The 26,633-nt window shown below is 40.3% G+C and overlaps 1 protein-coding gene across 4 annotated transcripts in view; it reads left to right on the top strand.

Annotated features, from left to right (window-relative positions):
• The first annotated feature begins 7,103 nt into the window (after positions 1-7,103).
• The window catches only part of LOC100542428 (mucin-5B), a 57,017-nt gene continuing 37,487 nt past the window's right edge, over positions 7,104-26,633 (top strand). The window contains exons 1-17 of one of the 4 annotated variants that reach the window (XM_010711133.4): positions 7,104-7,222; positions 9,032-9,182; positions 9,954-11,508; positions 13,031-13,286; positions 14,926-15,040; positions 16,272-16,359; positions 17,556-17,689; positions 18,039-18,264; positions 19,033-19,158; positions 20,040-20,157; positions 21,109-21,247; positions 21,827-21,928; positions 22,638-22,707; positions 22,956-23,093; positions 23,794-23,958; positions 24,760-24,854; positions 25,638-25,764. In XM_010711133.4, the coding sequence (XP_010709435.1) occupies positions 11,427-11,508; positions 13,031-13,286; positions 14,926-15,040; positions 16,272-16,359; positions 17,556-17,689; positions 18,039-18,264; positions 19,033-19,158; positions 20,040-20,157; positions 21,109-21,247; positions 21,827-21,928; positions 22,638-22,707; positions 22,956-23,093; positions 23,794-23,958; positions 24,760-24,854; positions 25,638-25,764 (1,981 nt within the window). In that variant the 5' untranslated portion in view covers positions 7,104-7,222; positions 9,032-9,182; positions 9,954-11,426. Of the gene's footprint in view, positions 7,223-9,031; positions 9,183-9,953; positions 11,509-13,030; positions 13,287-14,925; positions 15,054-16,271; positions 16,360-17,555; positions 17,690-18,038; positions 18,265-19,032; positions 19,159-20,039; positions 20,158-21,108; positions 21,248-21,826; positions 21,929-22,637; positions 22,708-22,955; positions 23,094-23,793; positions 23,959-24,759; positions 24,855-25,637; positions 25,765-26,633 lie in introns of those variants that run through there. The other 3 variants (XM_085224338.1, XM_085224336.1, XM_085224339.1) reach the window with 3 other exon arrangements.

The following is a 26,633-nucleotide window of genomic DNA, read 5'->3' as shown; positions in this document are numbered from 1 at the left end:
GCATACCCCTCTGGATCATTTTACAATCAACATATTTTCTCTGAATGATTAAAAAGCACATTTAAAAAAACATGGGTTTTGTGCTTATTCTTATATCACCTAGATGAGCGTGTGTTTTAAAAGAGAAGGAAAGTGGTTTTTTTTTCCAAGTCAGAGGAAGTTTGTTGATCTATTTCTCAAACTTTTGCAATATCAATTTGCATTTTACTAAAAACTGAACTATTAGAAGATCTTGCCTAGAGGATACTGTCTGGGGCCAAAAGTTGATTATGCCTGCTGAATCTGAAGAAGAATAATGCATCGTAAACTGATTCTAGTGACTCTGAGAAACTTTTAATCAAGTTTGGCACCAGGTCTCATTTTAGGATTGTTAAAACAGTCTCAGTTCATCACAGTTTTCACAAAGATAGTAGTCCTTTGGCTTTGAGAATATGAAATTCATTCACATTGTTTGAACTTTGTGAGATGAATAATTAGTGCTATAGTAGGAGGTCTTCAAATTTCAACTTTCACAAAGAAGATGCCCATATCAAGGCTTTCCCTACAGGAAATGGAGTGCACAGCCATTTTCAACATTCATTCACAGAATCACAGAATCACAGAACTGTAGGGGTTGGAAGGGACCTCTAGAGATCATCGAGACCAACCCCCCTGCCAAAGCAGGTTCCCTACACCAGGTCGCACAGGTAGGCGTCCAGGCGAGACTTGAATATCTCCAGAGAAGGAGACTCCACAACCCCCCTGGGCAGCCTGTTCCAGTGCTCCGTCACCCTCACCGTGAAGAAGTTCTTACGCACATTCGTGCGAAACTTCCTGTGCTGCAGCTTATGTCCGTTTCCCCTCGTCCTGTCTCCACGTACCACTGAAAAAAGACTGGCCTCACCAATATGGCCACCACACCTCAGATATTTATAAACCTGGATCAGGTCCCCTCTCAGTCTTCTTTTCTCAAGGCTAAATAGACCCAGTTCACGTAGCCTTTCTTCATAGGGGAGATGCTCCAGACCCTTCACCATCTTTGTGGCCCTCCGCTGGACTCTTTCCAAGAGATCCCTGTCTTTTTTGTACTGGGGAGCCCAGAACTGGACACAGTACTCCAGATGAGGCCTTACCAGGGCAGAGTAGAGGGGGAGGATCACCTCCCTCAACCTGCTGGACACGCTCTTCTTAATGCACCCCAGAATGCCATTGGCCTTTTTGGCCACGAGGGCACACTGCTGGCTCATGGCCAACCTGTCGTCCACCAGGACGCCCAGGTCCCTCTCTGCAGAGCTCCTCTCCAGCAGTTCATCCCCCAGCCTGTATTGGTGCATGCAATTATTCCTCCCTAGGTGTAAGACCCTACACTTGCTTTTGTTGAACCTCATCCAGTTTCTTACTGCCCAGCTCTCCAGCCTGTCCAGCCTGAATGGCAGCACAGCCTTCAGGCGTGTCAGCCAATCCTCCCAACTTCGTATCATCAGCAAACTTGCTGAGGGTGGCCACTATCCCCTCATCAAGGTCATTGATGAAGATGTTGAACAAGACCAGACCCAGCACAGACCCCTGGGGGACACCACTGGTTACAGGTCTCCAGCCAGACTCTGCACCACCAACGACGACCCTCTGCGCTCTGCCAGTCAGCCAGTTCTCAACCCACCTCACTGTCCACTCATCTATCCCACACTTCCTCAGCTTTGTTATAAGGATGTCGTGGGAGACAGTATCAAACACCTTTCTAAAATCAAGGTAGATTACATCTACCGCTCTTCCCCCATCCACCCAGCATGTGACAGCATCATAGAAGGCCACTAAGTTGGTCGAGCACGACCTCCCCTTGGTGAACCCATGCTGACTACTCCTGATAACCTCCTTTTCTCCCAGTTGTCTGGAGATGGTATCCAGCACAAGCTGTTCCATCACCTTTCCAGGGACAGAGGTGAGGCTGACAGGCCTATAATTACCCAGATCTTCCTTCTTGCCCTTTTTGAAGACCGGAGTGACATTGGCTATCCTCCAGTCTTCAGGGACCTCCCCTGTTGTCCAAGACCTCTCAAAAATGATGGAGAGCGGTTTGGCAATGACCTCAGCCAGCTCTCTCAGCACACGTGGATGCACCCCATCAGGTCCCATGGACTTGTGGACCTTAGTGCTGCCTAGGCGCTCACGCACGTCCTCTTTCCTGACTAAAGGGAAGTCTCCCATTCCCCAGACCCTCTCACTAACCTCCAGGGTGTGGGATTCCTGCGGGAGAGCCTTTTCACTGAAGGCGGAATCTCATACCCAAGGAGATATCCAAAGGAGATTAACTGAATTGTGTTCTGAAGTGCCTCTTTATCTGATCTCATGCAAAGGTAGCTGAAGGGCATTAGCTGAGAGCTGAAAGACTCTCCTGAAAACAGCTGAACTACAATTAGAGTAACACATGCTTGCTGTGTGCAAACGTTTTATTTTGTGTTATTTTTGCCTCTGTTGAACAGTAGTTGTCTTAACCTTTTGAGAGCTAGAACTAACTTCCTGTGCCGTCAACTTGAATACACGCATTTTTGCTACCTGAAGTACTAGAACTTTTGAGCCCATTCTATGCTGCTATGAGCCCTGCCAAATGTGTTACAGCTTGAAAGACAGAAACCAGTAGGGATGTACAGAAAGTAAAACACCAGATATTTTTCATCTTCAGAATACTGTCTTTAGAGAGCTGGGGGGGGGAAGAGATAGCAGATCTAAGAAGGAAGTTTACTTACTTTAAGAAGCAAGCTCCAAGACTAATGAAGCCTGATTTCTACTTCAGCATTGGATTCTAAGGATTTCTGACTGTTGGTTCATTGTGAGATATGACTGAGACTTTTGTTCTGGGGCATTTATCAGTTCACTTTCTCTGTTTGTTTCTTTGTTTTCTAGCAGCTTCTGTGCTGACACATCCATTCTCTTCCATGACCACATTTTAAAAAATCTGATAATGTCTGGCCATCTTTGAGATCTTCATATTTGCTGCTAAATTTGGTTGGAGTCAGCCAATAGCTTTTGGAGACAAACAGATTAATGGCATGAACAGATTTATCTTGTTTCCTGTGAAAAAGATAAACTATGCCATTTTGATGCCACTGCAGGGTTTTCTTTCTGTCCCTCCTAGAAATGGGCAAATTAGTTCTAATTACAGAAGTTAAAAGATCCTGTGTAAACCCCTGCAGATTTTGGCTCTGCCACTACAGGGCAGTGTAAGGCTAAGAATGTAAAGTGACTTTAGAGGCAATAAAAAGCCTGCTGCCTACAACAGGGAGTTTGTATTTTACCAGGTAAGGAGTTTTACTTCTGAAAATAGCAAATGCTGTTTCTTTCCCACTGGATTTGTATGCTTTTAGTAAGCATTAAAATAAATTCTTCTGGTAGGAATTGATACGGATGCAAACATGGTGTTCTTTACAGTGCTTAGGAATACAGCAGCCCCTTTGGTTTTGCTGTGTATAAGTAGGTTCCCAAAAGGAGGCACTGTCAGAGAATTCTTACAAGTGCTTTGCATTTCCAGGTCAAACTGTACATGTCAAACCTCCTTTCTGCACTCTTCATTGCCTCGGAATTTTGTGGTTCAGTTCACACCTGTGTTGAAGTGGATGACAAAATCAAATCTTGAACAGTTAAAACCTGTTCTAGCAGAGAAATCCACAAATAGACTCTTTGAGGGAGAGGAAGGAACGAAGGATTAATTTTGCATACCTTCAGAGAGTATAGTAGTGGCAGTGAGCAGTGGTTTTTGTCCTTCCCACAGTCTCCTTGAAAGCAAATGGAGACTTTCCCTTCCTGACCCACAAAGTATTTAACTTCTTAAGCAAGAACTGTTGCATCTGCAGGATACAATCTCAGATTTATTTGGAAAATGCAGGAGACTAACTGAAGAAATCTCTCACAAAGCTTTAATAGCCCCTTAAGGGGATAAAGAAGAGGTAGTGGAATCTTCTGATCTCAAGCAAGACATAAAAGGGAACTGACTTCACAAAAAGCATTGGTACTGGAAGAGGATGAGCTGGCCTCCAAGAATTTCTCTGTTCTCCAGGAATTTTGTAGTCCTCCAGAGTCTAGCAAAAAGGAACAGCAGCAAAAACTCCAGCAGAGTTCATCTGGGTGGCAGATTGGCTGAAACACTGGCACGTCTCCATATCTGAGACCTGTATTCTTCTCCTCCTATACTTTCTGTCTAGTTTTCCACTTCAGTTGGTGGCAAAGAGCTTCCATTAGGTTTGTTTCTTAATTTTATTAATCTCCAGTTGCTTAGCAGTTTTGCCTTGAAAAAGGAGGAAGCATTCTTGGTATGCAAGTGGAACTTCTAGCTCCCTCACCTTTGAAGGCACCAAAAGCAGAGCCTTAGCTCTTGCTCTACAAGAGCTGCTTGGTTTGGGCTCATTTTGGCATACAATCCCTAAGCCAGAGACAAACAAAATTCCTTTAAGCATGGGGCTTGAATTTGTACCCAAAGCCTTCATTACAGCGCTTGAACCTGCATGGCCATTCTGGTGAACAAAACAAAAAAGGCATAACTCTATTGTTGCCTTCTCTAATCACAGAATCAGTCATAGAATCATAGAATGGCCTGGGTTGGAAGGGATTTCAAGGATCATCAAGTTCAACCCCCCCTGCCACATACAGTCTAAGGAAAGGAAGGGCAGATAGTGGCAGGCTGAAATATCCTAAGGACAGACTAGAGCTACAATTTATCCACAGCAAGATCATTGCCTTGCTCTCTAGAGGCTGTGGTTTTGAATCCCTGCCTCAGGTGTAGGCTCCTCTGAGGTGATCTAAAGCTCAAGCAAATCCTTTCTGGCAGCAGCAGTCTTACAGCCCAGCAAAGGAGACCGCTGCAGTATGCTGAAGCAAACCTGAGTGGGTTGACTGTAGCTCAGAAAAGGTGCCATTGTCACACGAATAAAGAGCGCTGCAGCTGGGGACCAGCTCTGAAACACTTGGCTACTCTAATAAGCTGAGGTTGCACACAAGTATTCCCTGAGATGCACCCCAAGTCTTCTTTCACAATAGGTTACATGCTTCCCTGGAAGCAAGGCGATTGTGGTATGCACCATGTCTGGAAGTACACGGGTTTTTATTCTCATGTGGTGTCTTTTCTGAGGTAGTTTCAATCTTGGACAGTCTCTTCCCAGTTTTCTGGAGCTGCTCTGGAAACTCGCTGCTGTTCATATGAATCTACCGTTAACAGAGGAAGAACTCCTCAGAATATTTTCTTTTAAAGCGAACACAGTTCTGTTGTGAACCATTGCTGGACAACTGTTTCCAGAGCTCCAAAGCCAGAAAGGCAAATGCTTGACAGCAGCATGCAAAAAATTACTGCTATCTCAGGTGAGGTAGATGGGATTCAGAAGTGGAGGAAAAAACCCCATGCAAAAGAAGAACAACCCCCTGCAGAGGAACACAAGGAAGAGATTTCTGATTTAATTGCTATCTTGTTTAATGATGTAATTTAATATTAGGACATCATCATTTTATGCTATGGGAGAGGAATGATAAGGTAGAATTTTCCATGTGTTTACTGTTGAACTGTACTTTGCTAAACCAAACTTCACCGAACTAAGCACATGAAACTCTGCACATAAATCCCAATCAAAGGACTTCAGCAAAGGCAAAGCCCTGAGTAAATAATCATGTAGTTACGGTGCTTGTTATACACTGTTTGAGCTTGTGTAGCAAAGCAAACTCAGATACTGTGAAAAGAGAAGGCAAAGATAGACTGACAAACTCTAAAGTCATAGGAAAGAAAATTGTAGTGAACTTTTGATCTCACAAAAAGCTGAAATACTGTTCAACAGTTTCTTATATTTCATCTTCTGGCAGCAGTTTTGGAGAATAGGAGGTATTTTAATGGAAAACAAGTTCTAATTAAGCAGCCCCCTTCCTAAGCCAGATTTCCTATTTTAACTCAGTCTTTTCAAGCTACTGTAAAACTCTGTGTTCTTAACTGGCAGCCTCATAGGTTACCTTCCAATCAGGTAACCATATAAGCCACATTCCCATCAGCAATATAGAAAATCATGATTTTTTTTTTTTTTTTCAGCATAGCCTTTTAAAATTTGGCATGTTTAAACTGGACTTCCTATAATGTTTCAGTTTTTCAGCATTTGTATGTAAGATTACTTGAATTCCTTTTACAAACTTGTCTCTAGAACAGCAAAAAAAAAAACAAACAACAACCTACTTGCAATTTTTTCTTATTCCAAGACGTAAACTTTGAGAAAAATCACAAAAAATAGTAGAACTCAATGTATTTTTGATATTTCTTCAGTGCAACAACTTCCATATTGAAAGATGTTTCGGTTGCAGATTGATATAAAGACAGAAAGCAATGTATGTCACATTTTGCAATGCTTCTGGCTAGCCCCCGTCTCCACATTTGATAAAGAAATGTGTTCTCCCAAATGCTGCCAATTTTCCTTGGTTCCATGAGATTACAGATTTTCCAGTGAGAAGAAATTCCACTTCAACACAAATTATTTCTGGGAGGATTCTGTTTTCATTTATGTAGTAGACAAAGAATACCTTCTAAGAATCATCCTGGAAATTTATTCCTGCACATACTGTAGAATCATAGAATCATTAAGGTTGGAAAAGACCTCTAAGATCATCTAGTCTAACTGTCTACCTACCACCAATATTGCCCACTAAATCATGTCTCTAAGTACCACATCTACATGTTTCTTGAACTATGTGGTATGTTTGGCAGGAAAAACATTCTCATTTGCTTTGAAGGCTAAAAGGAAGGTCTAGTCATCAGTCAGCCACACATATGCTGGTTTCACTCGTAGAAGCAGCAGAGAAACACACCGTTTCCAGGCAGCTAATCTCTGTCTGACTTAATGACAAGAGGAGCATCACGGATTTTCACATTCTGGCAAGAATTGCAAGCATGTGGGGAGGGAGGTGGAGAAGAAAGCTCTTTCTTCTTACATAAGTGAAGCAATATATATCTAACTACTCGGCAGAAATCAAGTATAGCTGGGGTTGGTGTTGCTTCACACAGCTCTCTTTTAAGCATTAACAAAAGCAACAGGAACTCTGATTGACGAATACGGCTTTGCACAGTGCCTGTGACCTGGCACAGCAGTGACATTTCAATAGCCTGTCTCTTTGGACTAGTGTAGCTGAGGACTCCGTGCTCTTTGTTTGCAGTATCTGTGTGAGCTGTACACTCCTGCTCCCTCTTAAAAACACAGGCCGCCTGAGGGCCTTGAATAGGAATGTAGTAAGTCAAATCTTGTGTTTCTTTGGGTTTCTAGTAACTTTCAATATGGTGGATATAGTAACTGCATGTGTAATTTCATGTAATTTCACAGTTATATTGACTTCAGTATCAAGTATGCAGTGGCCTTTTCTGCATTGCCTTGGCATCCGTGAAGGAAAAAATTGCTTTTACAAAAGGGAGGGGGTAATATCTGCTCTAGCCTGAAACCCATGAAGCTGTAATTTATAAAGCAGAATTTTCATATCCTCCCTCAAATGGGGTCTGGGTTTCCTTTATTCTGCTACTCCACATTTTTCACTAGGAAGGTTATTTAAAGAAAAATCTTCTGGGTAGAGCAAGCCCAAGGGCTCCTGATGGCTTTCTGTGCAGGGAGTCTTTCTTATGTGAGGAAGTGCCAATAGGTCAATGAGACCTGTGTGTGCAAATACCAATTGGCCATGTCGTTGCAATCCATGGGTATGGATTTTGAAAGATCTACATCTTCTTGAAAAAAACAGAAAAGCAGCTGAACTGATTCCTTGCAAATAGGAGTAGCTGATGTCCTTGATTAGTTCCGGAAAGGTCAAGGAACCCTATGATGAGATGAGAGGTTAAAGAGTTTTTTTGTATGTTTTAAGGGAAAAATGTAAGAAAACACCCACCCATCTCCTACCAAAATTGAAATACCAAAGGTATTCTTCATGTGCTTTGATAGACAATCAACTTTGCCTGTTAGAGCTCACCTTATGCCCCCAGCCAATTCAAACTGTGTGGTGGATACAAACTTAATGAACCAAATAAATCTTTGAAGTAAATTCCCTAAATTTTATGGGATTATACCAAGGATAAGAACATAATCCATGCTGAATTATTTTGGCAATAGGAGGGTGCAAAACAATGTTGTAATCATCAGTTATGCAAAGTACTTTGCCAAATTTATTTCAGATGTTATCATGTCAGCACAACAGGGCTTGATACCAATTCCTAATTAGTTGTTTTCCTAACTAACTTTCCCTTTTTAATGAAATAAATAGCATTTCTCTAGTTATCATTTAGGCCATGCTGGTAAAACATGATTTTGCACTGGATATACATAGTAAGAAATAGTATAGTTACTTTTGCCTGAAAAGATCTGGAATACTAGAGGATTTCCAGGCCAAACCCTACAGCACTTGTGTTCACCCAGGACAGAGAATTACAAACGTCTTGGTAGCTTTGACAGTTACAGTACATATGGGATCACTCTTTGATAGAGGTTGCAATTAAAATGCAACTGCCAGACTTGTTGCTGGGTATGAGCAATGTTGCCCCCTAAGATGCCTCCAGTTTGATTGCCCCTTTACCAAGCTTGCAGGGGATGTGAGTCACTGATGTATTACATTACCTTCATGACGGTTTATCTCCAGTGAGTCAGTGGCGATAAAGAAGCTGAGTTAATATTTGCCAATTGCATTTACTAAAATCACATACCCCTTAGTGGCAAATGATCCATGAAATGGGCTGTAAAGGGGCCAAAAGGAATTGTTCTTTTTGATAGTACAGCTGCAGCTGAGTGAAGGCCTTATGAGCTGGAGGGCCCAATAAGGGAAAGAGATATTTTCCCAGTGTTTCACTACAGGGGGATTAGTTATAACTTGCATGCCTGCCTTAGCAACAATTCCATGGTAACAGACCAACATATTCATAAATTACCTGTTGGTCTGAATTTCCTTCCAAAAAGCTACCATATATTCCTTCTGAAACCCTCAGTGTTGCCACATTTGCCTACAAAAATTTCACTTGAAAAATGCGTATATCCTCCACCTATCAGTCGCTCTGAAATGATTACAGTGTACTGGAGCATCCCGTGATTTCCAAGAAATGTAGCTCATGTTCTCTGCAGAGAACCTGGCAGCAGGAGCCCTGGTTAGTCACGGGGAGGATCTGTGCTCACCAGGAAATGGCAGAAGAATGGCAAATTTGACAGAACAGACCAGCAGAGGTAAGAAATGATACATGACAAAAGGATTGGGTCTCCTGGCTCTCCGTGTTGTTTTGCAGGGGAGATCAGCCACGTGTCTGATGCTACTTTCTCTTCTGAATGGAGCAGAAGTGGATGGTAGTTCTATGAATTGTTTGTTTTATTCTGTCTGTCCCTCGGTCACCATTTTAATGTGTGCTGCTGACGTTCCTCCTAGGTCCATATGTGCTAAGTGGGGCTTGCAGGGGAAAGTCATGCTTTAGCTCATCCCTCCCTCCCACTCTGTCATGCCCCAAAGCACGTGTAAGAGACAAAGGGCTGGGAGTCGTGGTGGCCAGTCTCGCTATGTCTTCGTCATGTAAGGGCCACTTTAATCTGAAGGGTATCTTTGGCAATTGTTTCATATGTGGCTCCTGCTGCTTTTGTGCTACCCATCAGGGATAATGGCATTTTGTTCTGAAGTCAGGAATCAGATCTCTGGGTTCTTGGTTTTTTTTCTGCTGTCATATCAATGTGAATGAAATAGATGTATTGATTGCCTATGTGGGAATTGGAAAGGAAGAGGACCATGATTTAAAAAAGAAGAGCTATATCTTAACAGAGTTCTACATTCAGATTTTGAATCTAGCCTTGATGTGGGAAAATTGAGAAGGAGGCTCCATCAATCAAAACTCAATCTGAAAGTTATGGCAAGAGTCTGCTGACATTGGGTGTTATTGTTTCACTGTGTGGGATTTCAGATCATCCTCATAACAACAATGTCATATTCTCACGATTTATGTTATTTTCTAGGTATCCTGCAGTTCTACATCATAACTGTTAGGGTGGAGAAGAGTGGGAAGGACAATTAAAAGGAAAAGAAGCAGAAACCTATTACTTCCATCTCTGGTGCTGTGAAGTCTATCAGTTTGTACAGCAGCCAAAATGGCATGGCTTCAAGAACAGACTTTACCTTCCAGTAGTGCCCTGCCTCGAGTGCGACTGACAATGGAATTAATGAGGCACAGACAGTGGGAAAGGGGTAACGTGAACTCATGTTTCATGCACTGTACAATGCTCTCACCTGCTACTGCGGGACTTTCTTAAGAGCAGCAGCAGCCACAAATCTTTGTTTGGCAGATGTTTGCACTTGAGTAAGTGGCTCAGAAATGTGTGAGGGAACAACTGAAAGAACTGGGGGGCAGTTTTAGGACATTTAACTTTGTTCACACCAGAAAGCTTGGTGAAGCGGTGAGCTAGGCACAGTCCTCAAGGCTGGCTCACTGCCCGCCAACAAGAAAAAAATCCATGGGCTGCCCTGGCCTGAAGACTTGAAGACTCAGATCATAGAATCATAGAATTGTTTGAGCTGGAAGGGATCCTTAAAGGCCATCTGGTCCAACTCCCCTAACGGGACAACAGGGACACCTGCACTAGACACTAGATCAGGTGCTCAGAGCCCCATCCTGCCTGACCTGGGGTGTCTCCAGGGATGGGGTATCCACCACCTCTCTGGGCAACCTGTGCCCGTGCCTCAACACCCTTATTGTAAAAACTTCTTCCTTAATCTTCTAGTTTGAAATCATTTCTCCTTGACATGTTCCCTCCTCTAGGGAGACCTGATAGCAGTTATTCAGTACCTCAAGGGGAGCTGTAAGAAAGAAGGGGACAGAATCCTTAGCAGGATCTTTGTGATAGGACAAGGGGAAATAGTTTCAAACTAAAAGAGGGAAGATTTTGATTTAGATATCATGACCGAAACCTCCGGATGTTTTATGGTTATGACTCTTTATGACTATACATAATGCCTGACCTTACATCTTCAGGACTATCTTTAGGAATATCTTTACACTATCTTTTAGGACTGTGTTGATGTGCAAACCAGAGAAAAACTATAAAAAATGGCAATGATTGCTTGTTACTAAACCAGTGTTATGAAAAAAAAAAAAAAAAAAGAAAGAAAAAGAAAAAGAAAAAGCTATTACTCAAAGAAAAAGCAACACTGTAATGAAAGTGAAAATAAGCATTTTAAAGAAAGAAGATAAGAAAAGGACAATTCTCCATTCCTATAGAAAGAAATGGATACTTGTCTTTTCCAAAAGACAGAAGGTTGTTGGGTGCTGAACATGGACAACTGAAAGAAAAATGAATGAAGCTCCACCTTTCAGGTACTCTGCCATCAATGTTTTGTTCTCACGCCAAATTCCTGGACTATAAAAATCTGCCTATAAGCCAAGAAAAAAACACTTCCCTCAAAGGATTTTCAAGTTACCACTTCATGGCAAGATGGAAATAAAAAAGGGGAGGTCATTTTGGATCTTCTGCCTCATTTGGAGTTTTTGCAAGGGGAAAGAACCAGTTCAGATAGGTAAGAAAAAAATCTAAGATTCTTTCTTCACATACTGATCTCCATAGTTGATAACTGGAGTTGTTAAATGAAAAGATGTAACATATTCATGTAAGAGTTGTAGGCATGCCAGATACTGCATTTTGACTTCTCATCTTTAATTTAAGTCATTTAAATCATTTATTGCTATTTCATTACTTTTTTTTCTCCAACACTGGGTGGTGTATCAATTGCTTTATGTCCTAAGTGACTAATCTTAAAAAAGCAGACCCTCTGCATGTAATTTGCATCATAAAAAAGTGATGCCCTTTTTAACACATTTTGCATACATTTTTTATATAATGCCTGCTAGGCTTGGTTGGCCAGTGTGAATTACTCCATTGGGAGTAACCACATTGTTGTGCTCTCTTGCACTGCTACCTCCTGGTTTGGCTTTGAATGTCTTATACTTTTCTAATCACTTGATACACAAACAATTGATGTGACTGCTACTGCTGTCTTAGTAATTCTAGCAATTACACTTCCAAGAAAGAGTGAAAATTTCTCATTTCCCTTCACTATTGTGTAAAACAGTGCTAAATTACACCATTCCACTTCATTGCTGTGAGCTCTTATAGCAAATTACAGTCTCTTCAACAAGTTGTTCCTGTAAGAGCCTTTTGGCACTTGAGCTTTTGTTGCATGGTTCTGACTTCAAGATGCTGCTTCTTAGATTTGAACATCTCATAACACTCTGAATATACCAGTGGCTGATTCTGATTTGATCTTGAAGGATGTTGTGTGTTGATATTCCTAAATGTGATGTGTCAACAATGCAAAGAAATTTGCTCATTTTCTCTGCTATTCAGATAGGCCCAAAAGAGATGCCAAAAGCACAATGCAGCAAGAATATCTTACTTAATTCTATACGTAGATTTCTTTGATTCCTATTTGCTTTATGCATCAACGGTATAGAAATTACTTTCTTAAGTGATGTCTTACATGCACTTCAAGTATCCAGGTTCCTCCAAAAACAATGCTTCTTATTTTTTTCCACATTCAGTGGCACATCTTTGCTTCATATGAACTTTCATGTCAGATGCCATTTTGTCAGACTGCCCGTTTGCTGCCATCTGTTACACAGCAATAAAATGTAACATGGGAATATTGGTGGGAAGATTCAACCTCTACTACTGTACCACCAACATCCTCCTACTGTGGACCAACATAATCAAATAGGAGGCATTACTTTTGGAGTAGCCTTCCTATCAACACCACTGACAGAGATACAACTCAGCTCCAAGAAATAAGTTTGTATGAGATGAAAAACAAGCAGCTGTGAGCTGATTTTTGAAGCTGGTGGCAACCTCAGCTGCTGAGACTGAAGGCTGCCATTTTGCTAACAACTCAGGTGACTTGTGGTGCATCCTGGCATCTTCCAGGACTTAACATCTTCTGAATTGAGAAATCTTTCCATTTACAATTTTAAACAGCAGCAACAGAAAAAACAAAGCAGCTCATGCAAGGTGAATCATTAACCTCAATACTATGAATCTCTCTTTAGTCCAGGTCTCCACTGTTGGTAGGAGCGAGTGTACCACCTGGGGCAATTTCCACTTTCATACATTTGACCACGTTAAATTCACTTTTCCTGGAACCTGCACATACGTCTTTGCTTCTCACTGCAATGACAGCTACCAGGACTTCAACATCAAAATCAGACGCAGTGACAAAAACAGTCACCTGATCTACTTCACTGTCACTACTGATGGAGTGATCTTGGAGGTAAAAGAGACAGGCATCACAGTGAATGGGAACCAGTAAGTAAAGAAAGATACTGCTGCTGCTTTCTAGTGTTGTGGTTTTATTACTAGGTATACCTGAAAAGGTATCCCACTATTCAGAGAGCAAAGAGCTGTGTATGTTAACAGCACACTGAACAGAGTATTGTGAAGAGTCCAGCCCATTGTGGTGGAGGTGGCAAAAAGAACATAAATGAAAGCTCCCAGAGGTCAACAACAACGTGTTTAGAAAAGGCAATGTGTATGTAACAAAGCATAAAGTGTAGATTTCCTTGATGCTGCTTTATTCAAGGGTAGGAGAGGGGAAAGTTAAAATCAACGCTTTAATTATAAAATTGATTTTGTAGAAAATCTGTTTTTTTTTTTTTCAGAACATTATTTCTGTGATACTACCCTTAGCATTGTTTGTTGCTATTCAGGAACAGATCATCCTTTAAGAAAAAGTTTACCATTTCCAGATTGTGCAGAAATGGCCCTGCTTTGCAGATCACAGCTTGCCATGGGGTCAAAGGTCACAAAGGGCAGAATTTCCAGAAATCAAAATTCACATCTTTAATTTCAATCTGAAATAAACCAGAAAGTGATCTGAAAATAAAATAAAATAAAAAAGGTTAAAAATACTCCATGAGTATTACAGTGTCTACTCCCAGCATTTGGGTATGATGGGTTGAGGCAGGCATTGGCTCTGGAGGAACCCTCATGATATTGTAGGAGAGAAAATCACAGAATCACAGAATTACAGAATGGCCAGGGTTGGAAGGGACCTCAAGGATAACGAAGCTCCAACCCCCCTGCCACATGCAGGGCCACCAACCTCCACATTTAATACTGGACCAGGCTGCCCAGGGCCCCATCCAACCTGGCCTTGAACACCTCCAGGGACGGGGCATCCACAACCTCTCTGGGCAGCCTGTACCAGCACCTCACCACTCTCACTGTAAAGAAATTCCCCCTGAAATCCAACCTAAATCTCCCCTCCCTCAACTTAAAACTGCCTTCTATTTATATCCATTCAGAAACAATCAAATATAGAATAACATCATTCAGATGTATCTTCTAAATCAAAGGGGCAAAAATCTCACATGTTCTAGCCATTTTCTGATCTATTTTTCAGGCTTCAGGAAAGTGAGAAGTAATTGGCTTGGTAAGATCAAAAAGTAATACAGCTCTGAGTCACATCAATGCATTGGTAGCAAAACAGACAAAAATATCACTGTAACTTCCAAGTGACAAGGAAAAGCTTGAAGAGATTGTGAGAACCTGTGGATCCTTACATGGAAAGCAATATCCCAGTATTGGGATCTTGCTCCCTGTAACACTCTGCGTTAGATTCTCAATTCATATAAAGCAGAGAAGATACTTTGGTATCAATAGAGTAGCTAATGTAATACATTATTGTATGAGCATGTAATGACATGCTCATGACCAAAATTGTGTTGTGGGTTATTAGAATGTTGCAGGAGACAAGGTGATAATACTAAAACTTAATGCATTAGTGTGGATGCAGGCTGACCTTCATGGCTTATATGTTTCTTTTTGACTCTTATTTTTTTTTCCTGTATCTCTGGGAAGCTTTGATTTAAAAAAAAAAAAAAAAAAAACAATTATTTTGTTCTTTTTTCCCAGTGTAATCTGTTTTGTTCCCTCCAATTTTCAGGATCCCTCTGCCCTTCAGCTTGAAGAGCGTCCTGATTGAGGACACCTGTACTTACTTCCAAGTCACTTCCAAGCTGGGTCTGATGCTGAAGTGGAACTGGGCTGACACTCTCCTAGTATGAACAGCCAGTTAGTTGTTTTTCTCTTAGTGAACCTCATCAATGACGAAAAGCAGGCACCATGTTAATATAAGAAACTGAGTAGTGGTGGGGAAGTATCACAGTATTCCATGTTGACAGGGCCTACCACAGTAGGTAATGATTTCAGAAGACAAGGGAGTGGGGTTGCAATGCCCAGGCCTCCCTAAGCAATCTTACACAATAGGTACCACTGTTAATGCTGGAGGCACTGTCTCTATAGTTGTCTGCTTCCTACATGGGAAACTAATCTATGTGGTCTTTTGAGAAGACCTTGGCATCTCTCATTCCAAGGCATTGCTATGGGGCAATTCCCCTTTACACTTTCAGTCCAAAATGCCCTCTGCAGTGGTGGTGTATTTACACTTTTGTGTGTGAGCATTTGTCCTCCTCAGTCAGGAGTGAGATTAAATAAACAGAAGTTGTTTTGCAGTCCTGAGAGACAGAAAATAAGTGGAAGGTGAACGGAGTGGGAAAAAAAAGTATATATCAGGAAGCAATTGGGCGGTAATTCAGGATCTAATTTAATGAAGTATTTGTCATTCCCCATCCCTCCTTGTACTATTTTATACCTGAGATATCATAGGCACCACCTGTGGAGTAGACAGTTATAGCTTGACACACCTGTGGGAAAAGTATTGACATTTATAGCTAGACCTGAGCAATGCCAGTATTATCCTCCAAATGTGTAAAAGGGATAAGTTGCAAAAGTTCTATCTAGAAAAGCCATACTGTGTTAACCTGTCCCTACTGCCTCTGTGTATAGGCAGAACAAGTTATGCTGGGCAGATCCCTCCATAGAGATTCTATGAAGTTTTCCATTTAGCCTATGAACTAGAAAAAAAATTAGATACTGCTAAAAGCTGACCAGAAACTGATTTTTGTAGCTTTCAGCATCAGCATACACCTATCTATCCAGTAGTCTGTACTGGGAGGCAATGGACCAAGGATCAGTCCAGTATTCAGAATGCTTCAGTTGGCTATTTGATAGGTAGGACTGCCAGTTGTTGAAAAATCATCTTCCTGTTTAAATTCAGCCTGTCTGTCAGTAGGTTTTATAGCAGGATTGTAATGGAAAATGTAACTGCTACAAACAGGTAACGAGAATTTCTGCCACTATGCTTTTCTGTGGCAAGACATATGATAATATGTTGCTGATGGGAGAAGAAACCTTTAAACCTTGAGTTTCCTCTTTGCTTTTCTTTCTTAGCTGGACCTGGAAGAAACATATAAAGAGAAAATATGCGGTCTATGTGGGAACTATGATGGCAATAAGAAGAATGATTTAATTTTGGATGGTAGGCCATGAACACAGCATGCTGAATGTAGGAGTGTGTTATACATTACATGAAACTTGGCATCTGTTTCCTCTATTTGGGGTTTCAGATTTCTGGACAGATATCTTGAAATACCCAAACATTTCCATAGATGGAGCAATTTAGAGGTTTGTGGGATGATTTGAGATTCTCTGCTGCTTGCAAGTGTCTCTCAAACCTCGCTGACACAATTTCCCACTCGTCATGCAGCAGTATTGCCAAGTTTTCCACTGATTGTACCAAACTTTAAGGCATTTGCAGTCTCAAATGAGGCATGATTGCACTTCTGCCCTTCTGCTTTCATCACTTTATAGTTGGGTATCAGGTGTGATTAGTTTTGGCTATGTAATGAAACGAAAGTGCCATGGGTGACCCAGGCAGATTTCACTGAGCATCTTTGCAGAAACCACAGTGCTATCCACTGACACCTTCAGATGCAAATCTGAGCTGGAAGGAGGGCAGCACAGCAAACAGCTGAGGCTGCAGTCCTGCAGCAGGATATGAGTGGCAAAAAGCTTGCATTCTGTTGTATCTGCTGCAGGACTGAAGCCAAAATTTTAACATCATCCTTTTGTGTAATATCTATCTGGGCTTTTTAAGTCACAAAAAAAAAAAAAAATATTGTCACCTGCCATTTGGAAAGAATAATTAAATTTCAAACTTTGTCAGAAAGATTTTTCAGATTAAGGATCAAGTGTCTAGTAATGCTTTCGGAAAATATGTCCCTATACTCAACGTAACACATACGCTGTGTGCCTGTCTTCCCATCTTCCTTAGCCTATACAAAGCAGCAAGTTACTGGATGACTACACATGCTTTGGGTTGCAATAGTACAATGCAAACTGATCTGTATCACCATTATACATACAAATACAAAATTCTGTAAGACCATATGTACTCATAAAGAACCAAAGTCTTTGAAAATGATGAGATGTAATAGAAAAGTCAAGAGTCTCATGTGATTATCATTGCCAAGACTGTCAGCAGTTCTTGATAGAAATATGCCAGATTCCTGATCCTAACCCAAATGGAAGTTACACCAGGAAGTTATATACTGTGTTATGGTTGAATTGGGGCACTTGGTAAAGATTTGGTAAAGATGAGGTACATATTTATAGCAAAATAACTGATCTAAATGATTGTAGGCAGTTATTCAGATGAATCTGGGGATTTTTCAGGATATAAAATGCACCCAAGGCAGTTTGGGAACTTTCACAAAGTTGAGGATCCATCAGAAAAGTGTCCTGATGTGAGGCCAGATGACCACACTGGAAGACATCCTACAGAAGATGACAATCGATGCAGTAAATATGTAAGTATGCGTGGCTAAGAAGTACAAACTTTCCTGAACTATTACAGTCCTGGAGTGACTGTGTTGAAACAAGGGCTATTTAGAGAACAGAATGTTATCTTATACTTGAAGGACTGTCCTACTATAGTGATAAAGAAATAGATAAGTGGGAAAATATGCAATTTTATGACCTCATCCAGTCCGAGAAAAAGAACCTAACAGAAAGTTAACTGATGATCTCTAGAGGTCCATACGATCATGGACTTGTATCATCAGAGGTTAGGATTCACATCCATCAGCCTGAAAGTTGCTAAAATGTCAATTATTGCTTTTCTTTTCCTCCTCTTTTTTTTTTTTTTTTTTCCCTCAGAAAAAAATGTGCAAGAAACTTCTGTCTCGATTTGGAAACTGCCCCAAAGTGGTTGCTTTTGATGATTATGTAGCTACCTGCACTGAGGATATGTGCAACTGTGTGGTTAATTCTTCTTATTCTGATTTGGTTTCCAGCTGCATATGCAGCACTTTAAACCAATACTCTCGAGACTGTGTCCTCAGCAAGGGAGACCCTGGGGAATGGAGAACCAAAGAGCTTTGCTGTAAGTAGTATTGCTCTGGAGGTTAGGATGTTGGACATATATGCATGAATCCTAATACCAGCAGAGCAAAGATAGGAGCTCCTTCAACTACATTGACTCAATCTGTAGAAGTACTTTGACAGAAATGTTGTTAACGGAAAAGCTTCAACAAGTTTAACTTGATTTTGCTCAACAATTACTGTAATAATTATATATATAATATATATATAATATATATATTATAAAAATAATACAGTAAAATAACTGTATCTTAGCATCTTTCTTCTCCTTTTTTTCAGTTCTTTTTTGAGTTTTGCCATGCCTGTTCTTAGCTGCTCCTTTGCTTTCCTACTCAGTAGTTGCAGCTACTGAGCAGGAAATCCCTGTCAATCTGGGGTGAAGACTACAGGTAGTTCTTCCAAATAGCTGTTGTGGAAAAGGGTGGAAGATTAATGCCAGAATGAGAGTTGCTTGAGGCCTAAATAAAAATAAGTTATTGCAACTCCTGATGTCTTTTGTTGGTATCACGACTTCAGCCAACCTTGAGTTAGTTAAATAATGCTTCATAACTAATACTTCCCAACATGATTATTATTTTTTCCAAAGATTAAGTAAAAGCAATTGTAAGACATCCCTTTAGAGGGTAACAAGACATGACACATCTGGCCAGAAAGTTTTGCAACCAAGATTTGGGGGAAGGGAGGAAGAAGGAGTTGGGCAGTGATGCAATGATTTTTAAGTGTTCGTAAATTCATCATTAACATACCACATTTTTCTTTGGTTTTGCAGATCAGGAATGCCCAAGCAACATGGAGTACATGGAATGTGGAAACTCCTGTGCTGACACCTGCACTGACCCAGAAAGGAGCAAGATATGCAAAGCCCCATGTACAGATGGTTGCTTCTGTCCCCCTGGTAAGGCACTTTGCTTCTTCCAATCGGCCACACAGCAAGGGACAAAGACGGAGAATATTTCTTTTCAGTGTGGGCTGTTTTTTTTTTTTTTTTTTTCCTTTATGATTTTACACTAAAATCAGTGAATAAACTGTTTCTTCTAGTATAATTTAACAACTTCCTTCTTCACAGAATCACAGAACCACGGAATCATAGGATTTGAAAGGGACCTCCAGCAATCATAGAGTCCAAGCCCCTGCTAAAGCAAGTTCCCTACAGTAGGTGGCACAGGAAAGTGTCCAGCTGGATTTGGAAGAACCAAATCTCTAAAGATTCAAGATCCTGATGCTGGAGAAGGGGGCAGAAAGGAGGTTTTTTCAAAAGTTGTGGAAAAAGGAGAGGAGTTTTCTAGTTAGTAGAGGTATAGGTGAGGATGTCTGATGAAGTGCCTCCCAGTTACAAGTCTATGTGTATGTGTAGCCTAATGGAGAACAAGGCTTGCTGTAAGTTGTGTCATATGTAAAATAAATGCATTGGCATGTTCATTCATGAGCAATCTCGCACATGGAGAAGTTGAGGTTTGATCTGTTAGTTTCACTATTAGAAATGGATGGAAACTGGCTGACTGGCACTTGGTAATCCTGCTCATTGTGTAGAACTCCAGTAACGCACAGGGACATTCTTTGGGATATTCTATCTTATGTTGCTTTCATCTGAACTCTAGTGAGAATTCTTTCACATCAGTTAATGCCTGAGAGGGCCTGGTGTGTTACTTTTGATAAAACATGCCCCACTCATTTATCTGTAGAAATGATACAAGGTTTTTTTCTTTGTTTTGACCTTCCTTCACGGTGTTTCCCAGACTTACTAAGAAGTATTAACCAACCAATGTGTCTGAACAGGAACTATCCTTGATGACCTCGGTGGCAAAAAATGTGTTCCCAGAGACAGCTGTCCCTGTATGTTTCAAGGCAAAGTCTACTCATCTGGAGGGACTTACTCCACTCCTTGCCAAAACTGGTACTGTTGTGAACTTGACTGCACTAACAAGATAGAGGCAGTTATTGGAGAGCATAGATTAGTTGCATTCTGTTCCTTAATCCTTTTTACTGTTCCTAACATCCTAAGTAATCATGGCACTAATTCAAAAACTGGGATCTGAATAGCAACAGCATTTGGAAAAACTTTGAGGCAACCCTCAACCACCATTGCTATCACTCTCACTTGGAGTTGTCAGCAAGTGTTAAGCCTGGGATACCAAAATGCAGAAAAATGAGACTCTTTGCTATTAGTTTAGAAGCATTGGCCTCTAAAGTGTAGCAATTCCACGCTAATGAGTAATTTTCCAACCACTGCTAGATCTCTAAAGGGCTGTTCCAAAGCTTGGATCTCAAAGAATTACTCTGTGGTACATAGCTGGATAGAGCGGATGTTCTGCAAATCCCTTTGGATTAACTATTTCCTACCCCATTCTCAAAGGCAGGAAACACTCCCCAAAGCCCGAGTTTTGAAGGGCTCTGAGTGGTTTCCATATAGCTGCAGGCTCAGCCTTCACAAAACCTGAACATGACCTGGCTGGTCTCCTCTTGCAGCTCTAATTTTTACATCTGCTTGCCTCTGAAAGTTTGCAACAGCAACTTGCTGAATCATCAATAGCGTGAAGTGATACAAGATCCTGTTTGAAGAGGTTATTTCTTTTAAAAAGTTAAGTCAGCAATTTAGGCCTTGTAAAATATTTCTTATTTGACCAACTCAGTGTCAGGATATGGCATGAAGCCCAGTGCAATTAACTCACACTGACAGACAAGTTAGGTCTTAATATAAAATCTTTCTCCCTCAGGGATTTAATAAGCAGCTGAAAAACAAGCAGCTGATGAGACAAAGAAAGAGGAACTGATCAGATATAGATCTCAACCTTTGCTCTTTTGCAGCTATATTTATTCTAACTACTCATTTTTGTTTTTTGTACAGTACGTGCAAAGGGGGCCACTGGAGCTGTATCTCTCTGCCTTGTTCTGGAAGCTGCAGTATAGATGGAGGATTCCACATAACAACATTTGATAATAAGAGGTTCAGTTTTCATGGTAACTGCCATTACGTCTTAGCTAAGGTATGAACAATCTCCCATTTCACTCCTAAATCTCTAGAGTAACATGAAGCATTAAGCTGTGCTGGAGCTCAGTATGACTTCGTTTGATGAAATGGCCTCAGTCCAGCAATGCACTTCAATACACACTCACATTTTTCTGTTTGCAGTGGACTACAGTTCAACTGTGATGCTAACCGTCAAGCTTTTGCATTTTCAACACAGTTCTACATCTCTTTTTTTTTTTTTTTTGACGAATTCGTTTTCTTACTGGATATATTAATGTAGATTAAAGCATTTCTCTTGAAGCTTTCTTCATGTGTGACTGTAGAAATGAAGTGGATGAGCTGATTGCTTCACAAAAAAATGACTACTATGTGACTCAGCACATACACTATCCACCCAGCTTGATGCAAGGAAAAAGTAAAGGGGAAAGGCAGTGAACATTATTGGGTTTGGAAGTGAAATTCAGCAACTTGCAGTTAGAAATTAAATGCCCCAGATCTTTCATTCTTACATTTTAGCCGTTCAGAGATGTATTTTTTTCCTTTTTTTCTAGCATGCTAATGGTTTCTGCACATCCCTTTTCTCACCTGTTTTCAGAACACCGATGACACATTTGTGGTGATTGGAGAGATCATCCAGTGTGGGACATCAAAGACAATGACTTGCTTAAAGAATGTCTTAGTCACACTAGGAAGAACAGTAAGTAACTTGCTTTAGCTGGCACACAGAATGTCACTTTTATTTAGGTTCACAGAGTTCCTTTATGTTCTTCTCTAATACCGTGGACTCTTTTTGGTCTGCTACAGTCCTGAGACTGCAAGATTAATAGCAGCGGATGATGCAGTGCATGTGTTTATTAGTTTTGTTCTACAGGAGTTATTTTCTTTCCAGTTTTTTTGATTCTGGCTTTTCCATTTTCTTTAGAGGTGAATGGCTCAAAATTATCCTTGTTAGTTTTTCCCGTCTTTTCCTTAACTTCAAAGTTTTCATTCACTTCTTTTTGAAGGACAGATTTGTACAGGACCCAAGTGTTTTTACAAAAATTTTGATTCCTGAGGTTTTCCCCAGTGCAAGAAATGAAGTATTAGGTATGTCACGTATCCAGTGAGATGGATTGGAACCTGTAAGTAGCAACTTGAGATCAATTCTCAAAAAGATAGCTAACTTTTTAGATATGCAAGAGCAATTATCCAAGCAATTATCTCCTGTGGAGAGGGTTTTTCATTTTGTATTAGTCTACAGATTTGTTCTGCGCCATTGCATGGAATCCAGACATTGAGTTATATTTGCCCCAGAGGTAACCATATTCTGAAGACATTGCTTCTTAATGCTTAAGGAAGCTTGTCTGGTTGCTACTGTCTGTCTCATGTGCATTCGTTTCCACGGGCTTTTTTCTTTTTCGCTACAGACTATAAAAATCTGTTCCTGTGGAAATATCTACATGAACAATTTCATTGTGAAACTTCCAGTAAGCAAAGGTAAATGTCTTTTTCTACTACTCTCTCAGGATAACCTACATCAATTTACAGTTTGATTCCTGCTCCTCTCTCTGAAGAACCCGATCCTGCTCATTATAAGGTCACTGATTTAGGTGGATGCAGTCTGGGACTCCCTGGGAGATGCCTGTGTTACACTGAATGTGTTGGTAAAAGGGAATTCCTGTTTTCTCAGACTCATAAAGGTTTGTGAAGTACTTTTTTTCTCATTTCACTTTTTTCCTCTCTAGATGGCATCACCATCTTCAGACCCTCAACATTTTTCATCAAAATCTTGAGCACAGCTGGAATACAGTTTCAAGTGCAAATGAAACCTGTGATGCAGCTCTCCATAACAGTTGATCATTCTTATCAGAATCGCACATCTGGTAGGAACTATCATATCCTTTCAGTTCACTCTTTACCAACTTGTAGCTGCTTATCTATAACTTTAAGTGAGCAAAATATTTGATTTTATATTCACTTTTTTATGTTAGAACCCGTGATTAAATCTATACCTTTCTGCAACAAAAGATGGCCAAAACCTTCAATTTGCTGAAAATAAACTCTGTGATGGTTAGTGTGTGCAGACCTTTTGGACTCTATATGTAAAAGCATGCTATCATCAGAGTCTTGTGAGATACAGGCAGTGTTCTCAGTTTTGCCAATTTCCTGTTAACATCATTTAAGCTTTTTGTGTCTCTATTTCCTATCTGTGTGATTGGATAAAGTCTGATCTCTCCAACTCATTTTGGTTTGTTTTTGCCATTTTCTTCGACTGTAAATTTTGGAGAAGGGACTTCTCTGCCTGCTAGTGATTACTGAAAGCATATTTATGCAGCTTCCAATTTCTGTGCTTTCACTAAGTGCTACTGTAATACAGGAAATAACATTATTCACTAAAGACATGGTCCTGTCTGATTTGTGGGGACATCAGGAAAATGAGCTTCTTTCAGGCAAGCACCATTATAGACATAAGGGTGTTTATCTTGAAGCCATTGCTTTTTCCACTTGTATTATGATTTCTTCTTCTTCCTCCTCTTCTTCTTCCTCTTTTTTTTTTTTTATCCCCACTGCCACACACTCAAGGTCTTTGCGGCAATTTCAATAACATCCAGACTGACGATTTCAGAACAGCCACTGGAGCTGTAGAAGATTCAGCTGCCGCTTTTGGTAATTCTTGGAAAACCAGAGCCAGCTGTTTTGATGTCGAGGACAGCTTTGAAGATCCTTGTTCAAACAGCGTGGATAAAGGTAGCAGGCTTTTCATCCCTGAGTTATCAGTGCTAAATAATTTTCATGTGATGAATAACTGAAAAAGCTTTAGAAGTCTCACAAACATCAACTGTCTCTGCCTTTGAGGCTATTTCTAGAGAGAACACGTTGCTTTCTGTGAGCATCTAAGGTGACAGCTTTGTTTTTTTAAAAAACAAAACAAAACAAAACAAAATACACAGTTCTGGAAAAAGGGCCAGCACTTTCTTTGCTGAGGACTTGAAAAGCACACACAGCATCAATGAGAGCAATTTAGGCTTAAGGCAGAGCATAATTGGTTGTCAGTATTTGGGGCCAATATTCCAACCTAGGTTGCTACAGCTGTGCTGGGCTTAATAAGTTATCATCACTACTGACTTCAGCAGTCACTGTACTGTACCAGGTGCCTGTTCAGCTTCTCATTTTGACTGGATTTGAATATATATAAAATTTACAGTGTAGTCTCCTAGGTATTATCATTTATATAGTAAAATCTCACTTATTATGATATGCTTTGTGTATTTCATGAAGAATTAGACAAGTTTAATGGAAAACAATGAAAATGGGGAGGTTTCTTGTCAGATGCTTTGTAAATCCATCCATTGTAATAGTGTTAGCATTCATAAGGATGAAACCTTTATTTCAGGAAAATGACTGTTCACTCTGTTTATGCCCATTATTTCCTTCCAGCATCATTGGAACACTTCAGGACATTCTAGGAGTGTGTGTTAACTTGTAAGAAAACAAATTCAAGTAGTAATTTGGTTTAAGTAACTGTGGACAATATTTTTTCCCATTCAGAAAAATTTGCCCAACATTGGTGCGCTCTTCTGTCTAATACAAGCAGTACATTTGCTGCCTGCCATTCTGTTGTTGACCCTTCTGTGTATATCAAGGTAAGACAGCAGTGTAAATCAGTGGTTTGTTCTCGTCCAGAAGCTGATCTGCCAGGGAGGTGGTCTGGTCTTTGAGAGTTAAATGAATTATAGTAATGTGAATTTGCAAAGGAGTTCACTGATGCTGATGAGAAAAATAAAGTGAGAGTTTATGCAAGATACAGTGGGTCTTTTTGCCTGCTGTCCTGAAAATACTGATTAAGTGACTGACTCCCATGAGCAGCACTGCCATCACTGACAGCCCTGTTGCATGATCCTGAAGAAAAATAAGTAAAATGGGGTTTGCTGCTTTTGAAAACTGTTCTGTCTTTGAAAAGATAAATCAGTGTTTCTGTTTGGAATCAAGCCAAGAGGTTTTGATCTCATGATTTCATTTAAAATTGACGTCCAGTGGGAGAATATATACTACTTTTACAATGTTCATATTCCATTTATTACTGTGGAAGGATGTTACTCTATTTGTATTTAAAATGCAGGAAGTTGCCCATAACAGCTCATAGTGCTCAGCTGTATAACGATACTGATGAGCTAGCAAGTTCCTACATTTCTGTGCATAGTAAAGCAGTTCCTGCAAAAACTGCAGAAAATTCGTGTAGGGTTTGTGTGAGATACAGCTTACTGAGAAAATACCTGAGCCTGAAATTTTACATAAGATTTAATGTGTCTTCAGATACCTGTAAGTCAGATAACTGTGGCTTACTCTTTACCCCATTAAATTGCTGAATATTTCCTTGCTCTTTCTGTGAACCAGGCATAATACCCATGTCCTTTTCTGTCCCCTAGAGATGTATGTACGACACCTGTAATGCTGAGAAGAGTGAAGTTGCACTGTGTAGTGTGCTCTCTACTTACTCCAGAGACTGTGCTGCAGCAGGCATGACCCTTAAGGGCTGGAGGCAGGGGATCTGTGGTATGCATCCTATAATGTCTTGAGTGGGGATGTAGGGGAACATCTTCAGATTGCAGTCTGTGGCAGCTTGCAGCTTCTGAGCTCAGTCAAGCTCATAGATCTTCGAAAAACAGAATAAGCGCATATAAGCTCTTTAAAAACCTCTATCTGACAATATCACTTCACGAGAAGGCTCTTAGGATGCATGCTCCTTGCATATCACATCAAGTGAGTTCTGTATTGAATCACAACAAGGAGTCACAGATTAATATTGGATCCATGGGCCTCCCAATGCATTGTAATCCTGACAGATTTTTTACAGTACTTCTCAACTTTTCTGTCTCAGACATTGGCCATGCACACGGTATCGTTCTCATTCATTGCATTTTTTCAAGTCATAACCTGACTTTTTATAAATACATGTTGCTTTTTTTTTCTGAGAACATGAAAGTGTTGAAAAGTATATTCATCTCAGGACTATTTAAGAGTAAATAAAAGTTTCTTGGAATGTAAGTGTATATTTGAGCATATACATAGCCAGTAAATCCTAGATTAGGAGTCCACAAATAAATATCTATTTATATAGTACTGCCAGAATTTATTATGGGATGCTATCGGAGCTGAGAGTAAAACTCATGAGTTGTAGTTTCTGAATTTTAGTATGAAATTTTCCATTTTTCTATTAATTATCAGATAGTTCAAATGAGATTTATCTGTTTCAACACGAAAATAAATGTATGGGTTTCTTAATAACTTATCTGAATAAGAAAGAAAACAAGAACGATTTTTATGCAGCTATGATATATTTTATTACCTGAGTTAGAGGCCAAGTGGAATGTTTAATAGAAACAATGCAGCTGGTGCTTTGTAGAAGGCATGGAAGATTGGAG

This window comes from Meleagris gallopavo, chromosome 5 (assembly GCF_905368555.1).
Source record: "Meleagris gallopavo chromosome 5, MGAL_WU_HG_1.1, whole genome shotgun sequence".
NCBI lineage: Eukaryota > Metazoa > Chordata > Aves > Galliformes > Phasianidae > Meleagris > Meleagris gallopavo.
Note: the sequence above shows the minus strand (reverse complement) of the source record. Positions and strands in the feature narration are given on the sequence as shown.